The 23,575-nt window shown below is 46.5% G+C and overlaps 1 protein-coding gene and 1 long non-coding RNA gene across 3 annotated transcripts; one reads left to right on the top strand and one right to left on the bottom strand.

The window, feature by feature from the left end:
* Positions 1-66: 66 nt before the first annotated feature.
* On the top strand, positions 67-21,843 carry ZER1 (zyg-11 related cell cycle regulator). The gene is made up of 16 exons (XM_083807920.1): positions 67-295; positions 4,760-5,023; positions 5,866-6,016; positions 6,304-6,740; positions 8,185-8,361; positions 9,449-9,563; positions 10,079-10,225; positions 10,477-10,650; positions 11,348-11,563; positions 12,242-12,283; positions 12,632-12,751; positions 13,205-13,320; positions 13,673-13,861; positions 14,824-14,921; positions 15,320-15,422; positions 16,503-21,843. Exons 2-16 carry the CDS (start codon positions 4,866-4,868, stop codon positions 16,558-16,560), a joined length of 2,301 nt encoding a protein of 766 aa, XP_083664046.1. The 5' UTR covers positions 67-295; positions 4,760-4,865; the 3' UTR covers positions 16,561-21,843.
* On the bottom strand, positions 1,296-13,247 carry LOC310885088. 2 transcript variants are annotated; one of them, XR_014574545.1, is made up of 4 exons: positions 13,108-13,247; positions 11,317-11,537; positions 2,923-3,098; positions 1,296-2,403 (listed from the first exon to the last, which is right to left on the bottom strand). It is a non-coding gene; the product is annotated as an uncharacterized lncRNA (long non-coding RNA). The 2 variants fall into 2 exon arrangements; XR_014574546.1 differs by lacking the exon at positions 11,317-11,537.
* Positions 21,844-23,575: the final 1,732 nt, after the last annotated feature.

The following is a 23,575-nucleotide window of genomic DNA, read 5'->3' as shown; positions in this document are numbered from 1 at the left end:
CCGCTAGGCCCCTCCCCGGAGGGAGAACGGAGGCGGAGTGGGGCGGGGGGGGGGGGGACACCGAGGGGCGAGCACGGCCCCGGCCGGAACGTTCCGGGCCCGGCCGCTGTTTCCCGGGGGAAAGCGGCCCCGGCGGCTCCTCCTCCGGTGCGGCGGCCCCGGCTGGCGGAAGTGACGGCGGGGTTTGTTGACAGCGGAGGCCGCGGCGGGGGGGGGAGCGGGCCCCGAGCAGGAGGAGGCCGAGCCCTGCCCGCCGGCCCGGGCCCTCCGCAGCCGCCCGGGGGCCTGGCGCCAGGTGAGTCCCGTCCACACCCCCCCCCCCCCGGCACCGACGGGCAGGGCTCCGGGAGGGGGTCCCGGGGGGCTCGGGGCAGTGCCGGGGGTGCAGGGGCAGGGCCCGGGGCTGTCAGCGGGCACCGAGGGCTGCAGCGGGCAGGGTGCGGGGGGGCAGCGGGGGGACAGGGCCAGGGGGCGGCTGGCCCCCCGGTTAGCACGGGTCCCGCTCTGCAGCTCCCGGGAGCCCGGCCCGCCGACACGTTGGGAGCTTGCGGGGACGGCCGCGGGTGCCTGGGGCTGGCAGGCAGGCAGGGATGGCGTTTCCCAGGCCAGCTGCAAGGGGACGAATTAATAAAATCGCGGTGATTGCCCCTGCGAGGTGCCAGCCGAAGTGACAGTGCACTTTTCCTTCAAAATGTGACCGGTGCCACAGCCCCCCCCGGCACGTTACGGTGGTGATTCTGAAGCCTTTCCTCGCAAGCAGTTCCCCTCCGCACGCGCTCTTTGCCCTCTCCTTGGGCAAGTCTCCCCGGTGCTCTGGAAGCCAGCTCTGCCCCCTCATTTTTGTGGCACCGCTGTAAACGCTCCGGCCTTGGCGCGGAGCCACCCTGAGTCAGGCTTGGCTTCGGGCAGAAGCCCCGGAGGGAGATACTGGGAGAGAAGATGGGTCTCAAGTCCAAGGTAGAGAACGTTGGCACGGGCAGCCCAAGGCCGGTGCCAAGCCTCACGTGCCAGCGCAGCCAGAAATGCTGTAAAAATACAAATGTAGCCTGCAAATAAGCAATAGTTGCCAGAGAGGCTGGCTGGATGTGGAAGGCTGGTGCTGGGGATGAGCGAAGCTGCGTGTCGCGGTGCTGCAGTTTCTTTTGGGACCCACAAATGGAGGGAGGGTGCTGTTACTCCATGGAGAAGGCTGCTTCTGGGGTCAGCCGGGTGTGCAGGCTTTAAATGCCCACTTCGGTGTCTCCCAGGGCCCTAGTTCCTTTGTGCATTGAAACAGAAGTGAAACCTGCCAGAGAAATAAATGGTAAAGAAGATTCGCAGCTGTACTTCTGGCTTGTTTCGATTCCTGCACTTGAATTTTCAGCATCTTTCACGTGTCAGTGACCCTCCAAGAACAGATGTGCACAAGACAGCTCATTACCCATCACTGGGCAGCACTGGCGACAGTCTGCAAGGCGGGCGACTTGCAGATCTATTGCCTGTGGAAAGCTGCCCGAGGATAATGATTAGGCAAACGCTACTGATTTGTCAGCATATCTAGTTCATTTATTTTTTATCACCGAAGCACACTGAGCTTATATCTAGAGCCAATATTGATCAGTGCAGCTATCGACTTCCTTACTTCCCTCTCCCCCTGCCTCCGTCACCTCTCAGGTCTAGTTTGAGGAGGCCAGGACTAGTTTGTCTCATGTCCTGTACCAAAGGACTACAGGTGCGGAAGCAGCTCGGGTGCTACTCAAATACGCACAGTAAATCACGAGGATGAAGGCTTTTCTTCGGGGTTATTTTACTGGGGCACTTTCCTCCGCGCTAACTTCCTGCATGGGATTTTCTTGGTAGATTTTGGGAAGCTCAGAAGTTAACGCGTAGCTGATTTCTCCAGGGCTAGGATCAGCCGGCTGCATTGTGCTGGGCACAGCAGAGGGGCACAGAGGATTGTCGGAGCAACAGGAAGGCAGCCCTTGCCCTTTAGAGTTCTAAGCTGCTTGGACAAGTCCCAAGCACTGGCCATTTCCAGCTGCACGTGACATGAGGTTGTCAATGGGAGTTTGTTTCCAAGTTCTCTGGCCATCAGTAGTAAGCAGGGGAGGAACACTGGCTGCAGGGACCTCCCGTCTGGTGGCCGGGTGAACTGGTAGGGACAGCAGAACGCGTTTCCCTACTGGCTCAGATCTTCCTGTTCATCTTGCCCTTCTGGAAAGATTCTCTCAAGCAAGCTTCAGGCAAAATACGCGAGAGGGACTCGTTCTGGAGGTGAAGCAGATTCGTCTCCAAAGCAGACACCATGCAGGGCGCAGGACTGCTTCCTCCCACCTGCATTCCCTCAGTCGGGACCTCACCACTAGTGAGGCAATTCTCTGCCCTCAGCGGCACGTTTCATCCTTGGCTTCTCTCCTGACATAACTACAAAGGGGAGAGCTGTTGATCAGGGATTTCCTTCCTTTTCAGAATGAAAACCCATCTTACTCATTTTCATTCCTTTTACAACAGGCATCTCAAAGGTCTCCAAGTTATCATGGCATCCCTAAGAAGTCAATTTTATGTTATCATGATGCTAGCTCAGGACTCAGTGACCCAGAGAGAGGCTGCACCCTTTAAACTGTCTCTGATCAGCACATTAAGTACATTTTTTCTGGTTGCTGGGTTTTATTCATTTTTTCTCTGCATCATCTGCTTGTGCTCAGAGACCTTTTGCCTCTTGAGTGAAAACCAGCAGAGAACCTGCTTGAGATCCCCACTGGAAAAGCTATTGAAAGTTCTAGGTCAGAACACAGCGGACCAGGAATTTGGGACTGAAACAAAATCATTGCGGCTGCCTGCACGTGTAGTTCCCAGAAACACTTAGAGGAAGGAACGATTATCGATCCAATTCAAGTAAAGCCAAAAGACAACCAGGGTTCAGTCCCAGGATTGTCCACTTACCCTAGAGCAAGATTTGGCCCAGGGAGACGAGGCTTTAGGGTAGGTGTTCCTCAGGAGTGCTCCAGCACTGCAGTTCCTCCATTGCCAAGCAAGGAGCGAGTGAGATCAGCAGAGCTGCTTTTTGAGGCTCCGTCCTGTCTTGGGTTAATTCCTTGGCCAACTTCTTGTCCTTGGCACTGAAACACAGTCAAAAAAAAAAAAGGAATTATTGAGACACAAAGGGAAGAGAAGAGCTTTGATTTGCAGCTCGTGTTGCCCTCATGTCTGCACAGAAATCCATTCTGTAGCCTAGGAAGGGATCAGGAGGCCAGGAGCCTGGGCTGCCAGGCAGGCTGTGCTGGCATGTGCTGTGTCATGGCTGTGCTGCTGTCTCCCACAGAGACCATTTGGTGCCTGAATTTGAAGGGTTACCCCCTCCACAGCTTTGAGGGGTCCTTCATACTGGTGTCATGGCCCAGGCAGTGCCTGCCCAGAGCATCTGAAAGAGGAGGAGGGAGGGTGCCTGATCTGCTCAGGGTGCCTTTGGGGATAGTGATTAAGGTGAGGAAACCAAGTTAAATTCTTGCATCGTATACTGGCACTGCAGGAATGAAGGGAAGAGAGCACCAGAGGCTCTATTGGAACACTCAGAAGCAGAGAACTAGAGACAGACAAGTGCCCTGATCTTTGCAACTGCAGGATAAAGATCAGAAACGGAATATAGTTAGACATTTTGGAACAACTTCCCCAGCAAAGGCTGCTCAGCTGGTGCAGAGGAGAATAACTCCATAGCATTGGTGTCCTTGCTGCAGTAGGGACATACCTATTGAAAAAACACAGGTTTTTCCTCAAAAAATAAATGTTTCAACACAGTTCTTGCATGCTCATGGAAACGTATTGAAGGGTTCCCATTAGGGTTGTTTCTAACGTGATTTGACCCTTTTGAAGGTGAAACGGGAGTTGTAGTTGTACTTCAGTCATTTCTCCTAAACAGCGTCAGTGCACTCAGCTAGTGCTCCTTCGGTGTCAGTGAGCAAGCCTGAAAAGCAGAGCCAGGAGATTTTTGAAATAAGAAAATGGACAGGAATAGCTTCCCCTAATTGTCTGCTTCACCATCTTTCTTTATCCAGTATTAAAATCCAAGAAGGGGAAAAAGTCCCTCACTTTTTTCCCCGGTCAGTCGCCCGTACTTTTTTCTAACAGATTTTGGAATGCTTCAGGTGAACAAGTTCCAGCTGCACGCATTGACATCGTTCACGTGCATAAACCTTTTCACTGCACTCAGCAAGGGAAGCCAAAGCAGTCTGTATGTTTCCCTCTGGCTTCTGATCCACTTGATGGTCTAGCTCAAGGACTTGCACAAAGCTTCTGGCTTGGAGCTGCAGAGAAGCATCCAGCTTGAACTTCACTTGGAATGACGGCAAACAATTACAGGCACGAGATACGGGGCCACCAGATCCCGCTGGGGCTGCACAAAGGATCTGCCCAACAGTAAATTTTCTGGTGGTTTATCCGACCCACTCTGAAGGAAACCAAGCACTGTGGTTTCTGCCACTTCCCTTTTAGAGGCCCTTCGTCAGCCAGATAACTCCTGCAATGAGGAAGCATTTTCTTCCTGTGTAGCCTCATTTCCAAACATGTTTCATATTAACTCATTCCCTCGGTGTCCCATGGGGGTGGGGTTACCAAGGAATTAAGTGCGTACTCCCAGAGAGGCCAAAACGCTGCAGGTTCTTTTGAGGTCAGCAAGCAATGGGCTGTAAATAAACCCATCGACATCCTCGCTGGTACAACAGCTTTGCAGGATGCTTTCCAGTGTGCCTTTCTCAACGCATTTTTTTTCCTCCTCTACTTATAGCTGCCCTGATGTCTCTGTAAATTCATCCTGGGATTTCATCTGAGGAAAGGATCTTCTGAATCAAAAGCTTCCTTCTGTTCTTCCCCTGCCCACTGCTTCCCTCAAGATGGCATCTGATAGCCCGGAGTCACTAATGACCTTGTGCACAGATTTCTGCCTTCGCAACTTGGAGGGGACTCTCTGCTACCTGCTGGACAACGAAACGCTCCGACTCCATCCTGACATCTTCTTGCCAAGCGAGATTTGTGACAAACTTGTCAACGAGTACGTCTCAGGCCTGTGGAGAAGTGGTTGCCTGGTTTGGAAAGGAGTGGGGAGCTTGGGGAAGGAGGGCTGTGGTTATCAAAAAAAAAAATGATGGAAAGCATATAAAGAAAAAAATGGGGAGGAATTCATAGGGCTGTTTTTGCTGGTTTAGCCTCAAATTGGAAATAAGGATGCGAATTAAATTCAGAAGGAATTATCCCCAGGGGTTATTGTAGTCCTGCCAATCACCATTTCCATATAGGTAACCCTAGATTGCAATGAGCAGTCACTGCTTCTTACAAGAATATCAGTAAGCAACAAAGGAGCTTTCCTACTTCCCACCACTGCAGCATTACAATTCTTTCCCAAACCAGAAAAATAAGACTGCAAAATGCTAACAGATGTTGCACTTTAGGGCAGCTGCTCCCATAGCTTCACAAAGCAACCTGTTTCCAGGGATTTCTGACTTGGCTATCATAGTTTCTCTTGGCTGAAGTCCTGCCCACAAAGTCTGGCAGAAAACTGGCTAGATAATTTTCTGAAAATGAAAAAAATCAAGTAAGTAGCTTTAAATAGTGAGGAAAGAAAAATCCTGGAGTCCGTGCTTGCCAGAATCCAGTTTGCTCAGAAATACACATGACCTTGCACAAGTCTTTGCCTTAGATTTTCCTAAGGAGTGTTAGCTTTGTGCAAAAAGAAATAATAGCCTAGCTCCCGTTACCCCTAACGCTATCCGGGATGTTCAGGAGGGAGTCTGTGTGCTCAGGCACTTGGTAACGTTTTGTCACAACCAGTAAAGGTGCTAGGGCTGTACCTGAGCCTGTGTGTTGTGCTGTGCTAACGCCATTGCCCTAATGCAGGTATGTGGAGCTGGTCAAGACGGACAGCATCTTCGAACCCCATGAAAGCTTCTTCACCCTGTTCTCTGATCCCCGGAGCACCAGGCTAGCTCGGATCCACTTGCGGGAACAGATCGTGCAGGACCAGGACCTGGAGGCCATCAGGAAGCAGGTGGCATTGCAGTGACAGCCACTTCACACGGCAGCACTGCTGCACGGGGAAGGGCTAGAATCCCAGGCATCCAGAGATTCCCAGGATCATATCCAAGTTTTTTGGGGGGAGAACCTCAGCATCTCCGTCCTCAGCTCCCTACAGGCCGCTGTAGGGAATGGGATGGGGACACTGGTCAAGTCTGGTGACACGTGGTCTCAGTCTGTCCCTGTGTGAGGTGTTGTAGGGAGCAGGGTGGGCACTCTGCCTGTGAGATGTTTCTAACTGTTTGATTTCCCGTCTTCCAGGATCTTGTTGAGCTCTACCTGACTAACTGTGAGAAGCTGACAGCCAAGAGTCTGCAAACCTTGGTGAGCTTCAGCCACACGCTTATCTCCCTTAGCCTCTTTGGATGCTGTAATATCTTCTACGAGGAGGAAAACCCTGGAGGTTGCGAAGATGACTGTTTGGTGAACCCCACTCGCCAGGTTTTGGTCAAGGACTTCACTTTTGAAGGCTTTAGCCGCTTGCGCTTCCTGAACCTGGGTCGCTTGATTGAAGGGGTAAATGTGGAGACGTTGCTTCGGCCTTTGGCCTCCCTTGCAGCTCTTGATCTCTCCGGGATCCAGCTGAACGATGTGGGATTTCTGACCCAATGGAAGGACAGTCTGGTTTCCTTAGTGCTTTACAACATGGACCTTTCAGAGGAGCACATCCAAGTGATTGCACAGCTTCACAAGCTCAGGTCAGCAGATCTCTTTTTCCACGTTTAGCTTTTCCCCACTGATAGGAGCCACGCAAGTCTCTTGGGAGTGGGCTACCTGCCTGCTGATGGAGAGCCATCTGCTGCTGGCTTCAGGTTATAAACCCTCCCATGAACAGACTCCCTCAGTGACTCACTGTACATATCTGACACTGGGGAAAATTAAATACACACAGAGAAACACATCCACTCTAACCAAACAAAAAAAGAACAGCAGAACACCCAAGATGTGGGAAAAAAAAAATGGCTACGGATGTATACAGATACCAGTTTAGTGACAATCGCACTGTGAAAGTCAGTCCTTCATACCACTTGTTAAACGGGAACATCCAAAGTTCAAAACTGGCTCTGAGATAAAACTGGGAAAGCTCTCAGCTCAGACCATCTGCTCGCTGTGCTTTGTGTAAGCACGCTGTAGATGGATGGTGCAACCAAGGAAAAAAGCAGCGTAAATAAATTGGCACTCCTGACCTAACAGTGCTGACAGTGAAATGACTTCCTGAAACGGAGTCGAGACAATTGCTATTCAAACTGCACAGTGGTACCAGGAACAAGATCCAGGACTTTCCAAGCCAAAAAGCAGGGCCCTACCATTCACATGAAGTATACTTTGCAATGGCTTTAGTATTGTCTCTGCAGACTGCAGGCAGTAGGGGGTACCGCGTTAACATGTGTCCTAGGAGAACCTTCTGGGTAACGCCGGCTAAATCCTAATGACTTAGTTTGCCTGCTGGTGATTTGCAATGAAACTTGGTTCACAACATGGAGAAAACACTTCTGAAAGTAGGAAGTTGGCTCCTGCCTTAGGCAGTTTAGTCTCTCTCAAGGGGTCTTCACTCAGCAGGCAGGAGCATGCCCTGCCCTATAAGGGACCCCACTTGCACATGGTAGCCAGTTAGTTTGCCCCACAACTCCCTTAGCAGCAGGGGTTTCCCCAGAGTTTAAGCATTTAAATACTGTATGGTACATGAAATGAGAGAGTAATAGCCTGGAGTGGAAAAAAAAAAAAGATTGGGGAAGCAGACAAAAACTTGTGTAAATTAATTTGTGGGATGAGGCAACAAATGTTTCTGGGAATGCAAAGATCCTGTAGTGCATCTTAATCACCAGGCAGAAATGCTCAGGTGGCTGCTTTGATGGAGCTTGGGAAAGGCAGTTCCTGAGCCTAGAGCGATTTCCTTTGTGATGGTGTGGCCGAATGACTCATTGTGCTCCATTTTAAGTAGACCTCTACCAGATACCTGTGTGCTTCGGTTAGACACAAGGCCCGATCCTGCTGCCAGATCCTACAGAACCACATTCCTGTATCTTAGGAAGGGAATAATAACAACAATCACACTTGGCTCGTCACTTTCGCCTGGTAGAGTCCTGTTTTAGCAACGGGCTGATGCTTTCCAGACGCTGAGCTGCTCTCTGTCTTTTGCAGGCACTTGGATATCTCCCGCGATCATCTGTCCAGTTACTACAAATTCAAGCTGACCCGGCGGGTTCTAAACCTGTTTGTGGAAAACTTGCTAAACCTCACTTCGCTCGATATCTCAGGGCACACCATGTTGGAGAACTGCACTATCCCAAGCATGGAAGAGAAGATGGGCCAGACAAGGTAAGGAAACAGCAAATATTGAGGTCTGCTTGGATGGCTAGTTCCATCAAAGATGAATTAAGGACACTTCCCTCTTCCGGCCTTCCAAATTCTGTAGATCTAATTAATACTAAAAAGCAAGATACAACTGTTCCTAGTTCCTCCTGATGCTAAAGGCTAGTATGGGAATCAGTTGCGATTTCTGTATGTGAGGTAAGGACTGCAAAAGTAATAATGAATGAATTCTGCCTAGCTTCCATACATATCTGAAGTTCTTTTCTACATACATTCTTCCAGGGATCACTTGCAGTGGTTTATAGATCAAAAGGACTCCAGAGCCCTTTATGCATTCTCTATATAAAACATTTTTACCTTCATTGAAATGAGGCTTTTCTGAGACAAAACACTTGTACACTAAGTCAGCACATCAGTGTTCACAGGAGGGCTGAGTGTTTTCAGAACTTAGAATCTAAAGGCAGATTTTCACATGTAACCTGGATGCTGAGCAGACCAACCTTTGAAAATCCTGGTCCACCTCAGTAGGGCATGGAGATGTGGTTTTCCAGGTCAACTAAGAGCTCTGCCCTCCTATTCCCCAAGCACTCAAGTGCAAAAGCAAACAAGTGAGACAGTACTGACTCTTTTCCAAAGCTGGTAAAATAAATTATAATACTGGCTCTTGGTCAATAAGGAACATGGCAGCAAAACAAGTGTTCTTGCATAAACATACCAGTCTGCTTCTGTGATCATCAGATGACATACAGAGAAGTTTGCAAATAGTTTGGATCAGTGAAATCCTCATCCCTTTCCTAAGAAGTGTTCACCCCAACTAGCGAATTTCCAGGACAAATTCTATCTAGGAAAGCTGCGTTCTGTGTGCATGAATTCTTACTGCTGTTTTCGTTCAACACGTTTAGCCCTTCACTCAGGATCATCTGGGACGTGTGCCTATTGTTAGCTTTAGGAGAAGCTGGCTGGTGTACAACTGAAATCACTCCAGTTATGGAGCAGTACAGTCAAAATGATCAGAGAGGAGGTAGCTGTTTTTATGGCAGGAGACACCCAGAGAAGCAGGGTACCAACACGAGTGATCTCTTTCTTTCCTCAGCATTGAGCCAGCAAAGAGCAGCATTGCACCCTTCCGGGGTCTGAAACGACCACTCCAATTCTTGGGCCTTTTTGAGACATCTCTCTGCCGCCTGACACATATTCCAGCCTATAAGGTAACGAGGGTGCAAGAATATTGGTAGTAGGTACTTGGCAGAAGTTCAAAGAACATACAAATCACTGTCGGCTAGTAGGGTGGTTTTCTTAGGGTCTCATGTGTGACAATTTATCTCTGACCTTTTTATAGCTACTTGATAATGCAGGAGAGCTACCAGAAGGCAAGACAAGACCTATACCCCACACGGTTTTTACAAGTGTTAAAAAAAAAAAAAAGCCATTTAGAGAACGGGCTGAAAAAATCATCCCGACTGAAGGACTAGGATTGCCTGTGACTACCAGAAAACAAAGACAATAGGAATCTTGTGAATAGCATCCTTCTGCCCCGGAGGTGCCATTTCTTGTCATTCTGGGCCAAGAAGTGACTCTTTGCTCCCATCATGGGCCTAATCCTTCTAGGAGGACAGATGCAAGTTGCCCCCTTTGACCTTTCAGACTTACCCTCAGAGTTCCCTTCTCATGCTGGCTTTCCTCCCTCATCCTTTCTTCCCTGACTCTTGTTCCTCCATGCTAGGTGAGTGGAGACAAGAACGAAGAGCAAGTCCTGAATGCTATCGAGGCTTACACTGAACACCGGCCAGAAATCACTTCGCGGGCCATCAACCTCCTTTTTGACATCGCCCGCATTGAGCGTTGCAGCCAGCTGCTGCGAGCCCTTCAGGTAAGCCCCATGCTAACATTTATCTCACCTTGCAAAGGAAATTTTGCAGTCCCAGCCTTTCCTTCACACCGGGATGCCATATCAGGCCATTCTGGAGAAAGTTCCAGTAGTGCAGTGGAACTGGGTACCTTCATTTCATAAGCACGTTCCTTGCAGGCTTGTAACAGCCTTTGTCCCACACAGCCATAACCGTCATTCCAAGACTCAACAGCAAGTCCATGGCACTGAAGCTTCGTGTTGCTTCCTTGCAGCTGGTGATCACAGCCCTCAAGTGCCACAAGGATGACAAAAACATCCAGGTGACAGGCAGCGCAGCGCTGTTTTACCTGACGAACTCCGAGTACCGCATGGAGCAGAGCGTAAAGCTGCGGCGCCAGGTCATCCAGGTGGTGCTGAACGGCATGGAGTCCTACCAGGAAGTCACAGTAAGAGCTGCCCGGCCTCCTTTGGCTCTCCCAGTTCTCCTTCCCACGTTAGATCTTTAGCCTGCTGTTAGTATTTGTGGAGTCTAAGCCTCCAGTACGTGAGCTGAGGCAGGCACCAGAGAACCACTTGCCCAGACCTGCTCTTTGTCTTCACTCGGTGGGAATTACGTGCAGGGTGCTCCTTAGCCTTGTGATGTTCCCCAGAACCAGGGGAAGTAAGTGATGGTAGCAAGGCACCTTTTTAGCTGATGTTAATGGTCAGAAGGCATACAACCCACAGCACGGGTGTCCAATATTGACTATGGGGTGAAAAGGGTGTGGATGTTGGGGGTGTTAAGCTAACAGAATGAAACATTGTGCCAACGCACTGCTATCAGAAGCCAGCTGACAATATACGCTACAATGCCTCTGGGTTACAGAATGGTGACTCCTGAATATTAAGCTTAAAGGCAGCAAGGAACTGCCTTGAAGAGTGATGTGTGTTGGGCGATTGTGTGGTCACGTGAGACCAGTGAGAGAGAAGAGCCTACTGATAGAGCGCAGCTCAAGCAGACTGCTAGGTAGGAGGGTGACAGAAATTTCAGTGGTAGTGGTCAGACAAGAAGATGGTTTCAGTACAAAGCAGCAAGAGAACATGAGGGGATGGAGTCAGGTTTTTGTAGCCACCTGGTGCAGCATTTGCTTCCCTTCGACCCAGGTACAGCGGAACTGCTGCCTGACACTGTGTAACTTCAGCATTCCCGAGGAGCTGGAGTTCCAGTACCGCCGAGTCAACGAGCTGCTGCTGAACATCCTCAATCAGAGCCGGCAGGATGAGTCTATCCAGCGCATCGCCGTGCACCTCTGTAACGCTCTGGTCTGCCAGGTGGACAACGATCATAAAGAAGCTGTGGGCAAGATGGGTTTTGTCATGGTTGGTATGGTCCCAAGGTGTCTGCTTATCTTTAACCCAGGCTACCTCAATTTCCTCGCAGCAGTCCACCAAACAGGCTCAGCCAGCAAACCAACCTTACCATATCACAGGAGGGAACTGGTGTTCCAGCAGCGCTAGCCTCTCCTGGAACCCGTCCCGCCACATGACACCATTTTATGGCTTGCCAGCCCTGGAAGTCATGGTCTCAGAGATAGGCTGTCCATGAGAGCAGGGAAGCAGTGTGACCTGATACCTTCCCTCCTTACTGCACCATTTCCAGAACCAGTACGACCTTTTGATTAGCTCCTTCTGCATCTCCCTAAATTTGCATCAGCTTCCCAACTCACATCAACACATCACCCTTCACAAAGAACTGCAGAGGCCACTGCTTTTTTGCAGTTCTACCACATTCCAGACTTTGTCACACAGGTCACAACTGACTTGACTGTAAACCCAACAAACTTGACTGTGACACGGTTCAGCTCTTCAAATACTTGCAACACTGAACACAACCCAGTCCCACTGATTTAGAGAAAAAAAATAACAAATAAATACTCCACAAAGGGTCAGAACTGCATATGCCTGCAATTGGCTGCAGCCAGTCTTGCAGCAGCTACAGCTGTCAGTTTTAGGTCTGTGATTCTTGAACTGTTCTCGTTCTTCCCCTTCTGCCCACAGACAATGCTAAAATTGATTCAGAAGAAGCTGGCTGATAAAACGGTGAGTGTTTCCCACATAAATTTATACATAGAGTACTTTTTCTTCAGTCTGACTTGGGCACGGAGATCAGTCTGGAGTGCTAGCCCAGCTTCTCTACCAAACATGAGACATCCCAGCTGGTGCTGCAGAATTTCTTGTCACTGGGGGGAGGGTGGCAGGGCAGGAGGGAATGTGGCAGGGAGGGAAAAGTAATAAACAAACACCCTTGCTGACAAGCTGAAAGTGAATAACAAGATTTTCTTACCCCTGAATTCATCTGGGGTGATGGCAGAGATGAAACACAAGTGGCTGGTTTGCACTAGGCTCCCACATTTGAAAAGCTCTGTTTCTTTCTCTTTGGCTCTGTAGTGCGATCAGGTGATGGAGTTCTCCTGGAGCGCCCTCTGGAACATTACTGATGAGACCCCTGATAACTGTGAGATGTTCCTTAACTACAGTGGCATGAAACTGTTCTTGGAGTGCTTGAAAGTAAGTATGTCTAGTTTTCTCTAGATGAATGCTGACATTGGCAGTGGAGATGCAAGTGCCTGGGCGCGATTCCTAGCTATGCTAATCCATAAGCAGTACTTCCTATGTTGCGTAAACAGAAAAAGCTTGCATGTTTCATTCTTTCTCCCATCCACCCACCCAACCAGTAGAAGAACAGAGAAACTTAAACTGAGCACATCCCCCTCTTTCCTGTCTTGTACGCAGTTCTTCTTAAGTAGAGCACCAGTGAGTAGCAGGCGCTGGCCTTGATTTCTCATTTCGCATACATCTTGAAGGCTAGAGATCCCCTCAGAGAATTGCTAAAGAACCAATGCTAACTACCCAAAAATACTCACCCTTTTTAGAAGCGCTGCACAACCTTTCTCCAGGGTCTCTTGTTCTCAATATCACCGTGCCTCTACTATTGTATAATCCTGTCTCTTGCTTTCTTAGGAGTTCCCAGAGAAACAGGAGCTGCATCGTAATATGCTGGGCCTCCTTGGCAATGTGGCAGAGGTGAAGGAACTCCGCCCACAGCTCATGACCTCCCAGTTCATCAGTGTGTTCAGGTGAGTGCCAGGCTAATGAGCAGCTGGGCCGGGTGGATGTTCTAGAGCATTGGTCCTAAATCACCTGGAGACTTTTCAACCTTTGATGCCTCAGATTGTTTTTTCATTCTAAAAAAGCTAAAAGGAAATCATTTGACAGCTTTGTAAATGCCTTGGATTGTATGGGCTTATTTGTGGTGTTAATGTCACTGAAAAGCTGCATCCCTGGAGAGCGTTGCTCCTGTTTCAGGCTGGAGATGTTTTCTCCAATGATTGTTTCTGATCGCAATAAAAGACATGCTGGTTTTGGTTTTTGTAAGATGCTAAGGAAGGTTGTCCTGGCACCTCCCAATGATCTCTTCTCTCTTGGCAGCAACCTGCTGGAGAGCAAAGCAGATGGGATTGAGGTATCCTATAATGCCTGTGGCGTGCTCTCCCATATCATGTTTGATGGCCCAGAGGCTTGGGGTATATGTGAGCCACACCGAGAGGAAGTTGTAAAGAGGATGTGGGCAGCCATCCAGAGCTGGGATATCAACTCCAGAAGAAATATCAATTACAGGTGAGGAATAGAGAAGTATGACTCATTTACTCAGGAGCCAGGCTTGTCACAGAAAGCAAGCACCAGCAGACGGAAGGGAAAAGGTACAGCAGAGCGTGGAGGTTCTGCTTAGCGGGAAGGAGAAATCCTCAGGAACATACTCTTTAGTGAGGGCTTTGCATCTTCCTTTGACTGAAGATAGCATGTTACACGGGCTGCTGGAAATGGGTACCTTGCCTGGCAATTCCTATGGGAGAAGCATGGGAACCCAGCAGACTTTATTCTGCACATTTCTGGTGAAATTGCATAGTTCAGGAAACCCACGATCTGACTATCTGAGATTGACTAAACATTGTTCTCTGAGACTTCTGACCTTGACACCTTAATTCTGAAAGACACATGTATTGCTGTAGCTTTCACTCTCCTCTGGGGGATATATAGACACAGTTCCCAGAAATCTCCTGAAGGGTTAATACAACTAGTGGAATCCTCCAAAGTCCTTCCTGTGTGAGGGTATCAGGTACTCTGTACTCCCGTAGTGCTTGGCAGGAATCCTGAACAAATGGCATTCCAATTCCTTAGCTACAGTATAGACACATGATTGTCAGAAGAAACAGAGCAACCATTGCACGTGAGCAGCTGGCTTTGGCTGGCTGTAATTTTGCTTTGGACCCTCTACGGAATGACCAGTGCTGCTAGGTTTCAGCTGTCACGAGGAAATGACTGACAGAGGATGGAAATCAGCTGACTTATTTGCAGCTATGTATCTGGGCAGCATGTTTATGCTAAAGCAGCAGGGCCTGTAAGCCTGCCAGTATTGCCATGTGACACAGACTTGGGCTTTGATGCCAGAATCTTTGACATGCCAATAGATTTACTGCTGTGGTTTCTATGAGCACAGGGCTTGTCTTGCTTTGTGCAGCAAAGGTGCTGGAAGAAGCAGCTCTTGGATTTTTAACAAGTTCTACAATATTTCTGTGCAGGTCATTCGAACCAATTCTTCGACTTCTTCCACAAGGGATCTCTCCGGTCAGCCAGCACTGGGCTACTTGGGCACTGTATAACTTGGTCTCTGTCTACCGTAAGTTCCTGTTTCAAAATCACACCCACCACACTGTAAAAGCTGACATTGTGAATCTAAGCTTGTTACCAGAAAAACTCATCCCAGTTTAGCTATGTAGTTAAAGAGAACCATCTTTGAATGATGCAGGAATGTCCAGGCAGCACAGCCAAACAAAAAATAGTGAGACTTAGTGCATCGGAAATCCCTTCAATGTTTTGAGCCCTCTGGCCTCTTATTTCTCAGTCATTTTGTGTCCTGTTTTTATAGCCAAGGTACCCCTAACAGGTTGGCTCCATAAAAAAAAAAACAAAAACCCACAAGTTTTGTGACTTCTCCAGCAGCACCCTTCCCCTCCTGCCACCCTTTATACCACTCTCGTGAAGGTTCAAGGACCTGTTTTATTCTTTTCTCTGCAGCTGACAAGTATTGCCCACTGCTGATCAAAGAAGGTGGGATTCCCCTTCTGAAGGACATGATTAAAATGGCCTCAGCACGGCAAGAGACCAAGGAAATGGCCCGGTAGGAAACCAATGCATTGTCATCAAACATTCAGTTTAGCTTCAAGTTAGTTTTTATTCTTGTACATCAAGTAAGGCTGCCAAAGAAAGGTCTGTGCTGATCTCTACAAAGGGTGAAGCAAACGTGGGAGAAGAGCAGGAAAAATCACAGAAACAAGACTAGAAAGGTGTTTATAGGTGGGCAATAAACACATCATTGAGGGTTCATAGATGCCAGGCCAATAGGTTATAGGAGTAGCTTGTTGGACAGGACAGCCACATTGCTAATTGCGTCACTTACTCTCATAGTCCCCAGTCATCGCTATTGTCCATACCTGAGGTGTGGGGTCCTGTTTGTAATCATATCGGCCTGTCACTAAAAGAGCTGACCGTGACTGCACAGTTAAAATCAGAGGATTCTCAAAAGGTGGAGAGAGTCCCCCACTGTTGTGAACTTCCCCAGATTATTACATGACTTTCCTTTGGAGTCATTCTTTCTGAGTTTTAAGAGAGAGCTGCAGTTTCTAATCATTGACAAACTGAGCTCTACAATTTCATGCCTGCAGGATGAATATAAAGGAGAAGTAGAGATTGGCTGGGTATATATATCTGGTGGGTGAGCGGCAGGCATTCCCCAGAGCTGAAGGGTTGCTAACTGCTGGAGGTGACAGAACCCTGCAGAAGAATATCATGGGTTAGGCAAATTATGTATGGTGATGCAACAGTCCAAGAACAGTAAATGGAAAGAACAGGAAAAGCAGGGACAGGTAACAGCAGAATGAAAACAAACGTATGTATGTGTTTCCTGGTGTGATTCAAAGTTATCTGATGATTTGGTTATGGGAGTGAGAAATGAATGGTCTCATAGATCTGGATGTATACTAACATGACTTGAAATCCCAAGGGAATGAACTGCAAACTCTATGTTGCTTTGTGGGATTATGCTCCTTTTGATACAAACATTGGTTGATGCATATCAGAAGAGACTGCCTGCTGCAAACAGCGTATATTTACATAGAGATCAAGCTACATTCCTGTCCCACAACTGTAATGCAGTAAGCTTTAAACTAAACCCTCTCTCCTTGTCCTGTTTTATCCATAGGAAAGTTATAGAGCACTGCAGTAACTTTAAGGAGGAGAACATGGACACTTCCAGATAGAGGCAATCACCTAGTGCCTCTTGCCAGCACTGTATCCAGCTTCTCTCTAATTCACTGTATATAGGGAGGACTCTTTCTTACCAACTCGCCCGTTGGAAGGAAACTTTGTGTGTGTGTGTGAGACCCTCAGTAGATGAAGGTGAACAGGGGAGGGGGGGGGAGGGACTTTTTGCACAACAAAATGCTTTCCTTAAATTAGTGGACTTTTTCGTTATGAAGTTTCAGATTGAAGTTCTGTGTGTATGATTTCTGTATAAAAAGAAAAAAAACAAAGACAACTACATTATGTATCTTTTAACCTTTTTTTTAGACCACACAGAGAGCCTCAAACGATCATGAGCTTGAAGACCTAGTTGTGTGATCGCTAGTGTGACTTTTTTTATTTCCCACTTTTTAGAAAATTCCCTTTTGCTGTATTGCATGAGGTCCTGTAATGTCTGCAAGAACACCAGTCCTGAATTGGTATTGGCCACTCAATGGGTTTTATAGGCAATGCTGAGTTATTTATTTGCTTAGAGAGGTTGGGGGACACAATGCAAGAGTTAGACCAAGAGAACTGACCTTTTTAGTAATATTTGTAAGTAGAGAAAATGGGAAAGAAAGATCTTTCAAGTCAATTCATTCCCTTAAGGTTTTTTATGGAAGACTCATGTTAACAGAAGCACTGCTAAGTGTACATGGGTCATTTGGAAGTAAGACATTCCCATTAAAGTCAAGAGTTCTGTTTTGTCCCCTTTGGCAGTTCAGTAGGATCTGCCAGCCCACCCAGTCTCACACGGTCAGGGACGACCAGTAAAACCAGTTACACATCCGTGGCAACACAGAGCTTTTCCGTCTAAGGGAGGCTGTGCAACAAGGAACAAGGTTTGTTCACAAAGGGCTATACATCTTCATTCCAGTACTTCAGCTTCTTAGTTGTGTTCTGCTTTATGGGGAAGGGCTACAAATGCCAGAGAGTGGATTTCCCCTTGGCGTAAGAAGTTCTATTAGACCCTAGGCCAGAGCAGCTTGTACCAGTGCAAGTTCCAGTAATGGACTGAAGCTGTCCTACCCTTCTTCAGTCTGTGTAGGCACAAGCCATGCTCTATGACAAAGTAATCTCCCTTTAGAGGAAGCTTACTGCAGCACAAGTGCTGTCATTGGAGGTGCTAACATCCTCTTTTGAGCCTGGGGAGTCTCTAGGCACACTTTGGAGTGTGATCTCATGAAATAGCACCTCTTGTTCCACCCCAACATCTTCCCCTTCTTCTGGGAAGCAAAGGGCCCTATTCTTATCCAACTCCCACCAGTGCAGTCCCACTCACATCAGCAGAATTACTCCAATTTATATGGTGTAGGGGAGAAGGGAGTCCCGCTAAGGTGGTCTTGACCTTCAAGACTCTAGACCTCTAGATGCTTAAGCAGCCAAGGGCCAAAGTTTGCTGCACAGCCAGGCACTCAACACCACATCGTGCAGTTCATGCTCAAGAGCCCCCTGCTTGTCACAGTTCTTTCACAATTCACAGTTCTTCCCTTAAAAAGGGGTTTAGAAAATATTTTACATCTGCAGTTAGAGGAAGCCATGGCCACGTGATTTAGGACATTTCAGGCCTCACACAGCACAGTAACTGTCGCTGCTCTCTTCCCTTACATTGCTCTCAGATTTGACTCGCTGCTATGACAGGTTCTTCTAATGCTCAGAGTTAATGCTGTCATTGCTGAGCACATTATAGATAGATCCTAGAGACACAAACTGACACTTTAAATGACAGAACACAGCTGCCCTGAGAGGTTTACTTTTTTTCTGCCAATATGGTGTTACTCAATGTCTTTTTTTCTCTTTTTAACCATACGTCATTTGTTTTGATATTGTGAGATCTGTACTTTTTTCTTTAAGTATTTTTCAAACTTATATATATTTTTGTGTCACTTTTGAATTGTTTTCATATGGTTTGCAAAACTTGACAAATTATACTTTTTTTTTTTTGAGGTTGTTTGATTGAAATGTATTTTTATCTCTCTGATTCCTGTTCCCCGAGAATGTGTGTCCCTATAAGCTTTGAGACAGACAAGTTTATTTCATGATGTTTTCTGTGTAACACTTGCTAATCGTTCTCCTAGATGCAAAACTAAGAGCGGCTGCATATACTGCTTACCAGCCTCCACGCGTTAGGGGAGTCAGGCTTTGCTCATTTAATCCTCCATTTACTGCTCTCCTTTTGAAGTTGTCTCATGTGACAGTACCACCCACTAGACTTTATTCCTCTCTAACGCCCATGTTGTGAAAGCTCCTACCACTAAAATCTTGAATCAAGTGACAAAAAGCACTCAAGGTTCTGACTATGTTGGCAAGGTGGGATTGAAGGAAGTGGGGAAACAGAGAGGCAAGAGGTATCAGCAACCTAGAATGCAGAATCCCCAGAATTTAGTTGTCATGCTGAGGAGAAAGCTGGAGCACACCTCAGCCTTGCACTGTAATCACAGCAAATCAGGCTTTTTACTCTGAGATGTTGGCAAAACTACATCAAGGTTAATGGACAAATTATGGCTTGGTTCCATCTGTCTCAAGACTGAAGAACACCAAAGGTTTGGGTTTTTTCAAACTAGTGCCTCTGTAAGTTGAGTTATTAGTGAAGTCATACCTGCTGCAGGTAGACTGTGGTATCATAAACTAACAAGATCCAAGCTGCATCAAACTTTTGTTTCACAATGTAAAGATGTCCTCTGTCCTAACTACTCACATATCCTCAGCAAGCTGTACCTGAGCCTGATCCAGAAAAAAAAATATTTCAATTTCCCAGCAACATGGAAATCAATGGAGTCAGGCCAGCTTGCCAGAAAAGCTTAGTTTTCTGAAATCTGTCACTAAGCCCAGTGGGAGGGGGGAAATATAACTGGTCTATTACAGCTAGCTACGCATAAGATGTTGAGATGGACCAAAAGCCAGGTAAATTCCTGAGAGAGTATTTTTAAAAAATAGCATAATTGTTAGAGTAACATGAGCTTTTGCTAAAAGCTTCAATTTCTTTAAGACAACAAGCTTTGTGAGGTGAAAAATACCACAGAATGGTTTGGGTTGGAAGGGACCTCACAGATTATCCCGTTCCACCCCCCCTGCCACGGACAGGGACACCTCCCACTAGACCAGGTTGCCCAAAGCCCCATCCAGCTTGACACTGAACACTTCCAGGGATGGGGCAGCCACAACTTCTCTGGGCAACCTGCTCCAGTGTCTCACCACCCTCTGAGTGAAGAATTTCTTCCTTATGTCTAATCTAAATTTACCCTCTTTTAGTTTAAACACATTACCCCTTTTCCTATCATTACAGATCCCTGGTAAAAAGTCCTTCTCCATCTTTCTTTCAAGCCCCCTTTAAGTATTGAAGGGCCACAGTAAGGTCCTCTGAGAACCTTTTCTTCTCCAGGCTAAACAACCACAGCCAGCCTGTTTCTTCATAGCAGAACGTTGTTCTTTCAGTAAGGAGTGAAAGGTATTCTCTGAACATTTAAGTATAATCCAGGAATTCCTGTGAACCGGAGTCTGGAGCTAGGTTGTACCTCAGTCTCCCTAAATGCAACAACAGGAGTTGTCGTGTCCTAGGCATAAGGCATGTACTATGACCTGAAAGCACTTTTTGGATGCAAAGAGGAGTTAATGAATTGCTGCTGTAGATACAACGCTCAGGACAGAACAAGACAGTTGCCTTAGCTGCAGAATATCAATATTCTACAGAGAAGGGAAGGGCAAAGTGGCTGATTTTTATCAAGGTTTTACATGAAAAGGGGAAGTTGGATTTCTGGAAACGCTTGCCTGTTACAGAAAATGCTCTCAGGCATTCCAGCTTTATTGGAGCAAAGGAATGAAACATGAGACTTCAATTCCACACACAGTTACAGAGCCAGCAACCAATCCTGCCTAGGAAGCTATAACAGGGTTCTACCTGTCAGATGAAAGTGCAGCTGGAGAAAAGCTCATCACGCGTGAAGATGTGGTAGAGGGACTCCTAATGCTCTGTAGGTGTCCCATTCACACTCTTATTCACGTTTTCACTACTACATTTCCTTTAATATTTAAAAGCTTAGCAGGCAGAGCATGAATACAACTCAGTAGCTCTCTGCAGAGACTGTACCAACAAAGGAACCCTCTACCTTCAGTGTAAGTAGTTTTCTTCCTGACTGGACAATACCGCATGGTTCAGTGGCCCAGGTCAATGATGCAGCAGTCCTCAGCATGGAGGGTGTCAGGTGTCTGCCCTTTTCTCTGGAATAGATAAAAGAACAAGTTGGTGGGCAACTTTCCACAAGTGCTTCCATTTTACAAGATCTGTGGGAGGATTTGCTTATACAGATTGGCATCTAGTTGTGTGATGCTTAACAGCGGCAGCACCAGACTTTCTCATCTAGACCAAGCTGAGAAAGTTTAGCACTGATATTTGTGGCATTAGCAACAATGCAGATAATTCATCTGACCTGTCTGCATCATGGCTTTTATCTCCCTGCACCTACCTACTAGCTCAAATGATAACTCCTCAGCACTGAATCCTACCCAGCCTGTCACCTTGGCTGGACTTCCACTGGAGTTGCTTTGGTCTCTGCAAAAGATGACTGGCAAGAAAGTCTTGGAGCTATGACCTTATTCCCCCTATCACTTGCAGAAGGAAATTAAATACCAGTAGGGCAGCAGAGGTAGGAGCACTGCCTGAATGCAGCGCTCTACAGAAAAGACATTTTCCTAAGACTGTTTAGGGAGGAGCCTGCCACTGCTCAGGTGTTAAGAGGGTGGCTTGTGCTGGAAAAAAAAAAAAGTTAAAAGTAAGGAAAAAAGCTGGTCTCCACGACAACCATGCGTATGAAGCACAGAGGGTAACGGTTATCAGGGATGGATGGAAAGTAACATGGGGACTGGAAGAGAAGACAGCACTTACAAAAGGAATTAGGGATGTTTCCTGCTTAACTGAAACATTTCTGCTTTAACAGACTATTTTGGTTTCAGATAATTGTCACCGATTCTCTCTGTAATTCCTTTCTTGTTAAAAAAAAAAAAAGTTTTTAAGCTAACCAAATGTGTATTTCCTTGTTTTGCTTAAAGAACATAATCTCAGTTATAATGAGCAAGCTTCTGCTTTTACTCTGTCTGTTGACCTGCCTAATGTTGAGAGGCCTGGTTCAAATGTTTGTACATGGTGAAACCAAGCAAAAAATAATAATGCACAACTGTTGCTTCCTTACAATTCTGAATGAATTAACTTTTCTGTTGTATCCATTGGGATACCTGCTGTGTATTAAACCTAGTGCTTAACAATGTCTTCTTCCTCTGGTCTATGAATGTGGTTTATTTAGGTACATTACTGGTCCATTTGTTGTCATATATTTCATTAAAAATGAAAGGAACTGCCATGTGATGATTGTGCAGTTCAGTGGCTTTTGCTTTCATCACTCCAAGGGGTACAATACTGTTGTCAATAGAAAAGAGGCGTGGAGGAAGCGAGTATTGTTATGAAATGATGTGAGAGGGGGAAAAAAAATCAGAACAATATTTGACTGCACAGATTGCCTCTGAACTTTGTAATGGATCTGTGGCTAGCATTCCACAGCCTAAGCGTTGTAAGTGGGCAGAAGCTGAGTACTTAGGGAAAGACTCTCTACTTCAAACCGACAACCTGCTTTAAGGTCAGCTGGACTTTCTTCTTAACTCCCCAGTCCTGCAAGAGTTCAACTCCCAGTTAATTCAACGGTCACTGTAAAATCTCTAAAGGGTCAGATTCTCAGTGGCTGAAGCAGGAGAAGGGATTATGTGAAACTGAACTGCCTGTAGGGAGCTGAAAATATACCACATTGTAAGAGAACAGAGAGAGAATTTATGCTTCCAGCAGCATGAAATTCCTAGCTGGAATGCCATAAGAATCTAGATTCTCTGCTCAGAAATTTGCTAACAGAGTTTTTCTGAACTGAGCCTAACTTCAACCAGACAGACATTTGGGTTGAAATAAACTGATCTCTGTAAGACAGGTTTCAAAACTGTGAGAAGATAAAAAGTGTAACATGCACCAAATTATTCTAATCACAAAGAGAGAGAGAGAAAGAATATATTCTATAGGACAGATTATTCTGGAATACCAGAATGTTTCTACTATGAAGTGGGTAATATTGTTACTACTCAAATTGCCTTCATTAAGCTTTAAAATCTACACCTCTCCCCAGAGAGCAGAAAGACATTACCCACCTTATTTCCTGTTCGCAGACAGAGCCTGATGCTACTGTTCTGAGCTTCCTACTGTTCTGAAAGTCTTTCTTTGCAATTGAAGGAACAGAAGGATTTTTAGGATATTTAAAGCATGCAGGGCCATCTCCAAACTCTCAGGTTTGACAAGCATTGATCCAGTCAATGAGGTTTCTGAGGGATGATTTCTGTAGGTTTTGCATTTACCTAGAATAATTTTAAAAAAGCAAAAGGATTTGAATGACCATTGAAAAGCCAAATTTAGACCATTATTTTTATTAACATTTCAATGCAGCTGTCTTAGGTAAGTAATTTATGTGACCTGTGCAACCAGGTACTTTCCTGGAATCAGCAGGTGGCCACTGATTCACTTAAAATAGACTAAAATAACTCAAACCACGTCATTTATCATCAAACAATAAAAAGCAATCGGCTACTTTTCAGGTGGTGGAGGATAAATTTGCAAAGAATGTGATTTTTCTTCCCAAGTTTTTACTGGGAAAGAGGTTAACAAAAGCAGCAAATTAACAGCTACAATAAAGCCAAAGAAAGTTTAAAGAGAAACCGCTAATTTCAGAACTTCTACAGGCTTGTGGTGAGATTCATCTCCCCTAAATAGACAGACATTCAAAGCGTAAATGTGTACATCTAAACTAGTCATCTTGGCTCTTTTATTGCTAGCAAGAGACAAAAGCACATCTAGGGTGCAATTCACCAACTTCTAGATGTCTGCTTTTGGATGAGGAGGGCCATTCTCGAGCCATGCCTACTTCCCTCCATGGCTGTCAGGGGAGCCTAACAGCCTCAGTCAGATAC

The sequence above is a fragment of the Anser anser genome (genome assembly GCF_964211835.1).
Source record: "Anser anser genome assembly, chromosome: 21".
NCBI classification, from domain to species: domain Eukaryota; kingdom Metazoa; phylum Chordata; class Aves; order Anseriformes; family Anatidae; genus Anser; species Anser anser.
Note: the sequence above shows the minus strand (reverse complement) of the source record. Positions and strands in the feature narration are given on the sequence as shown.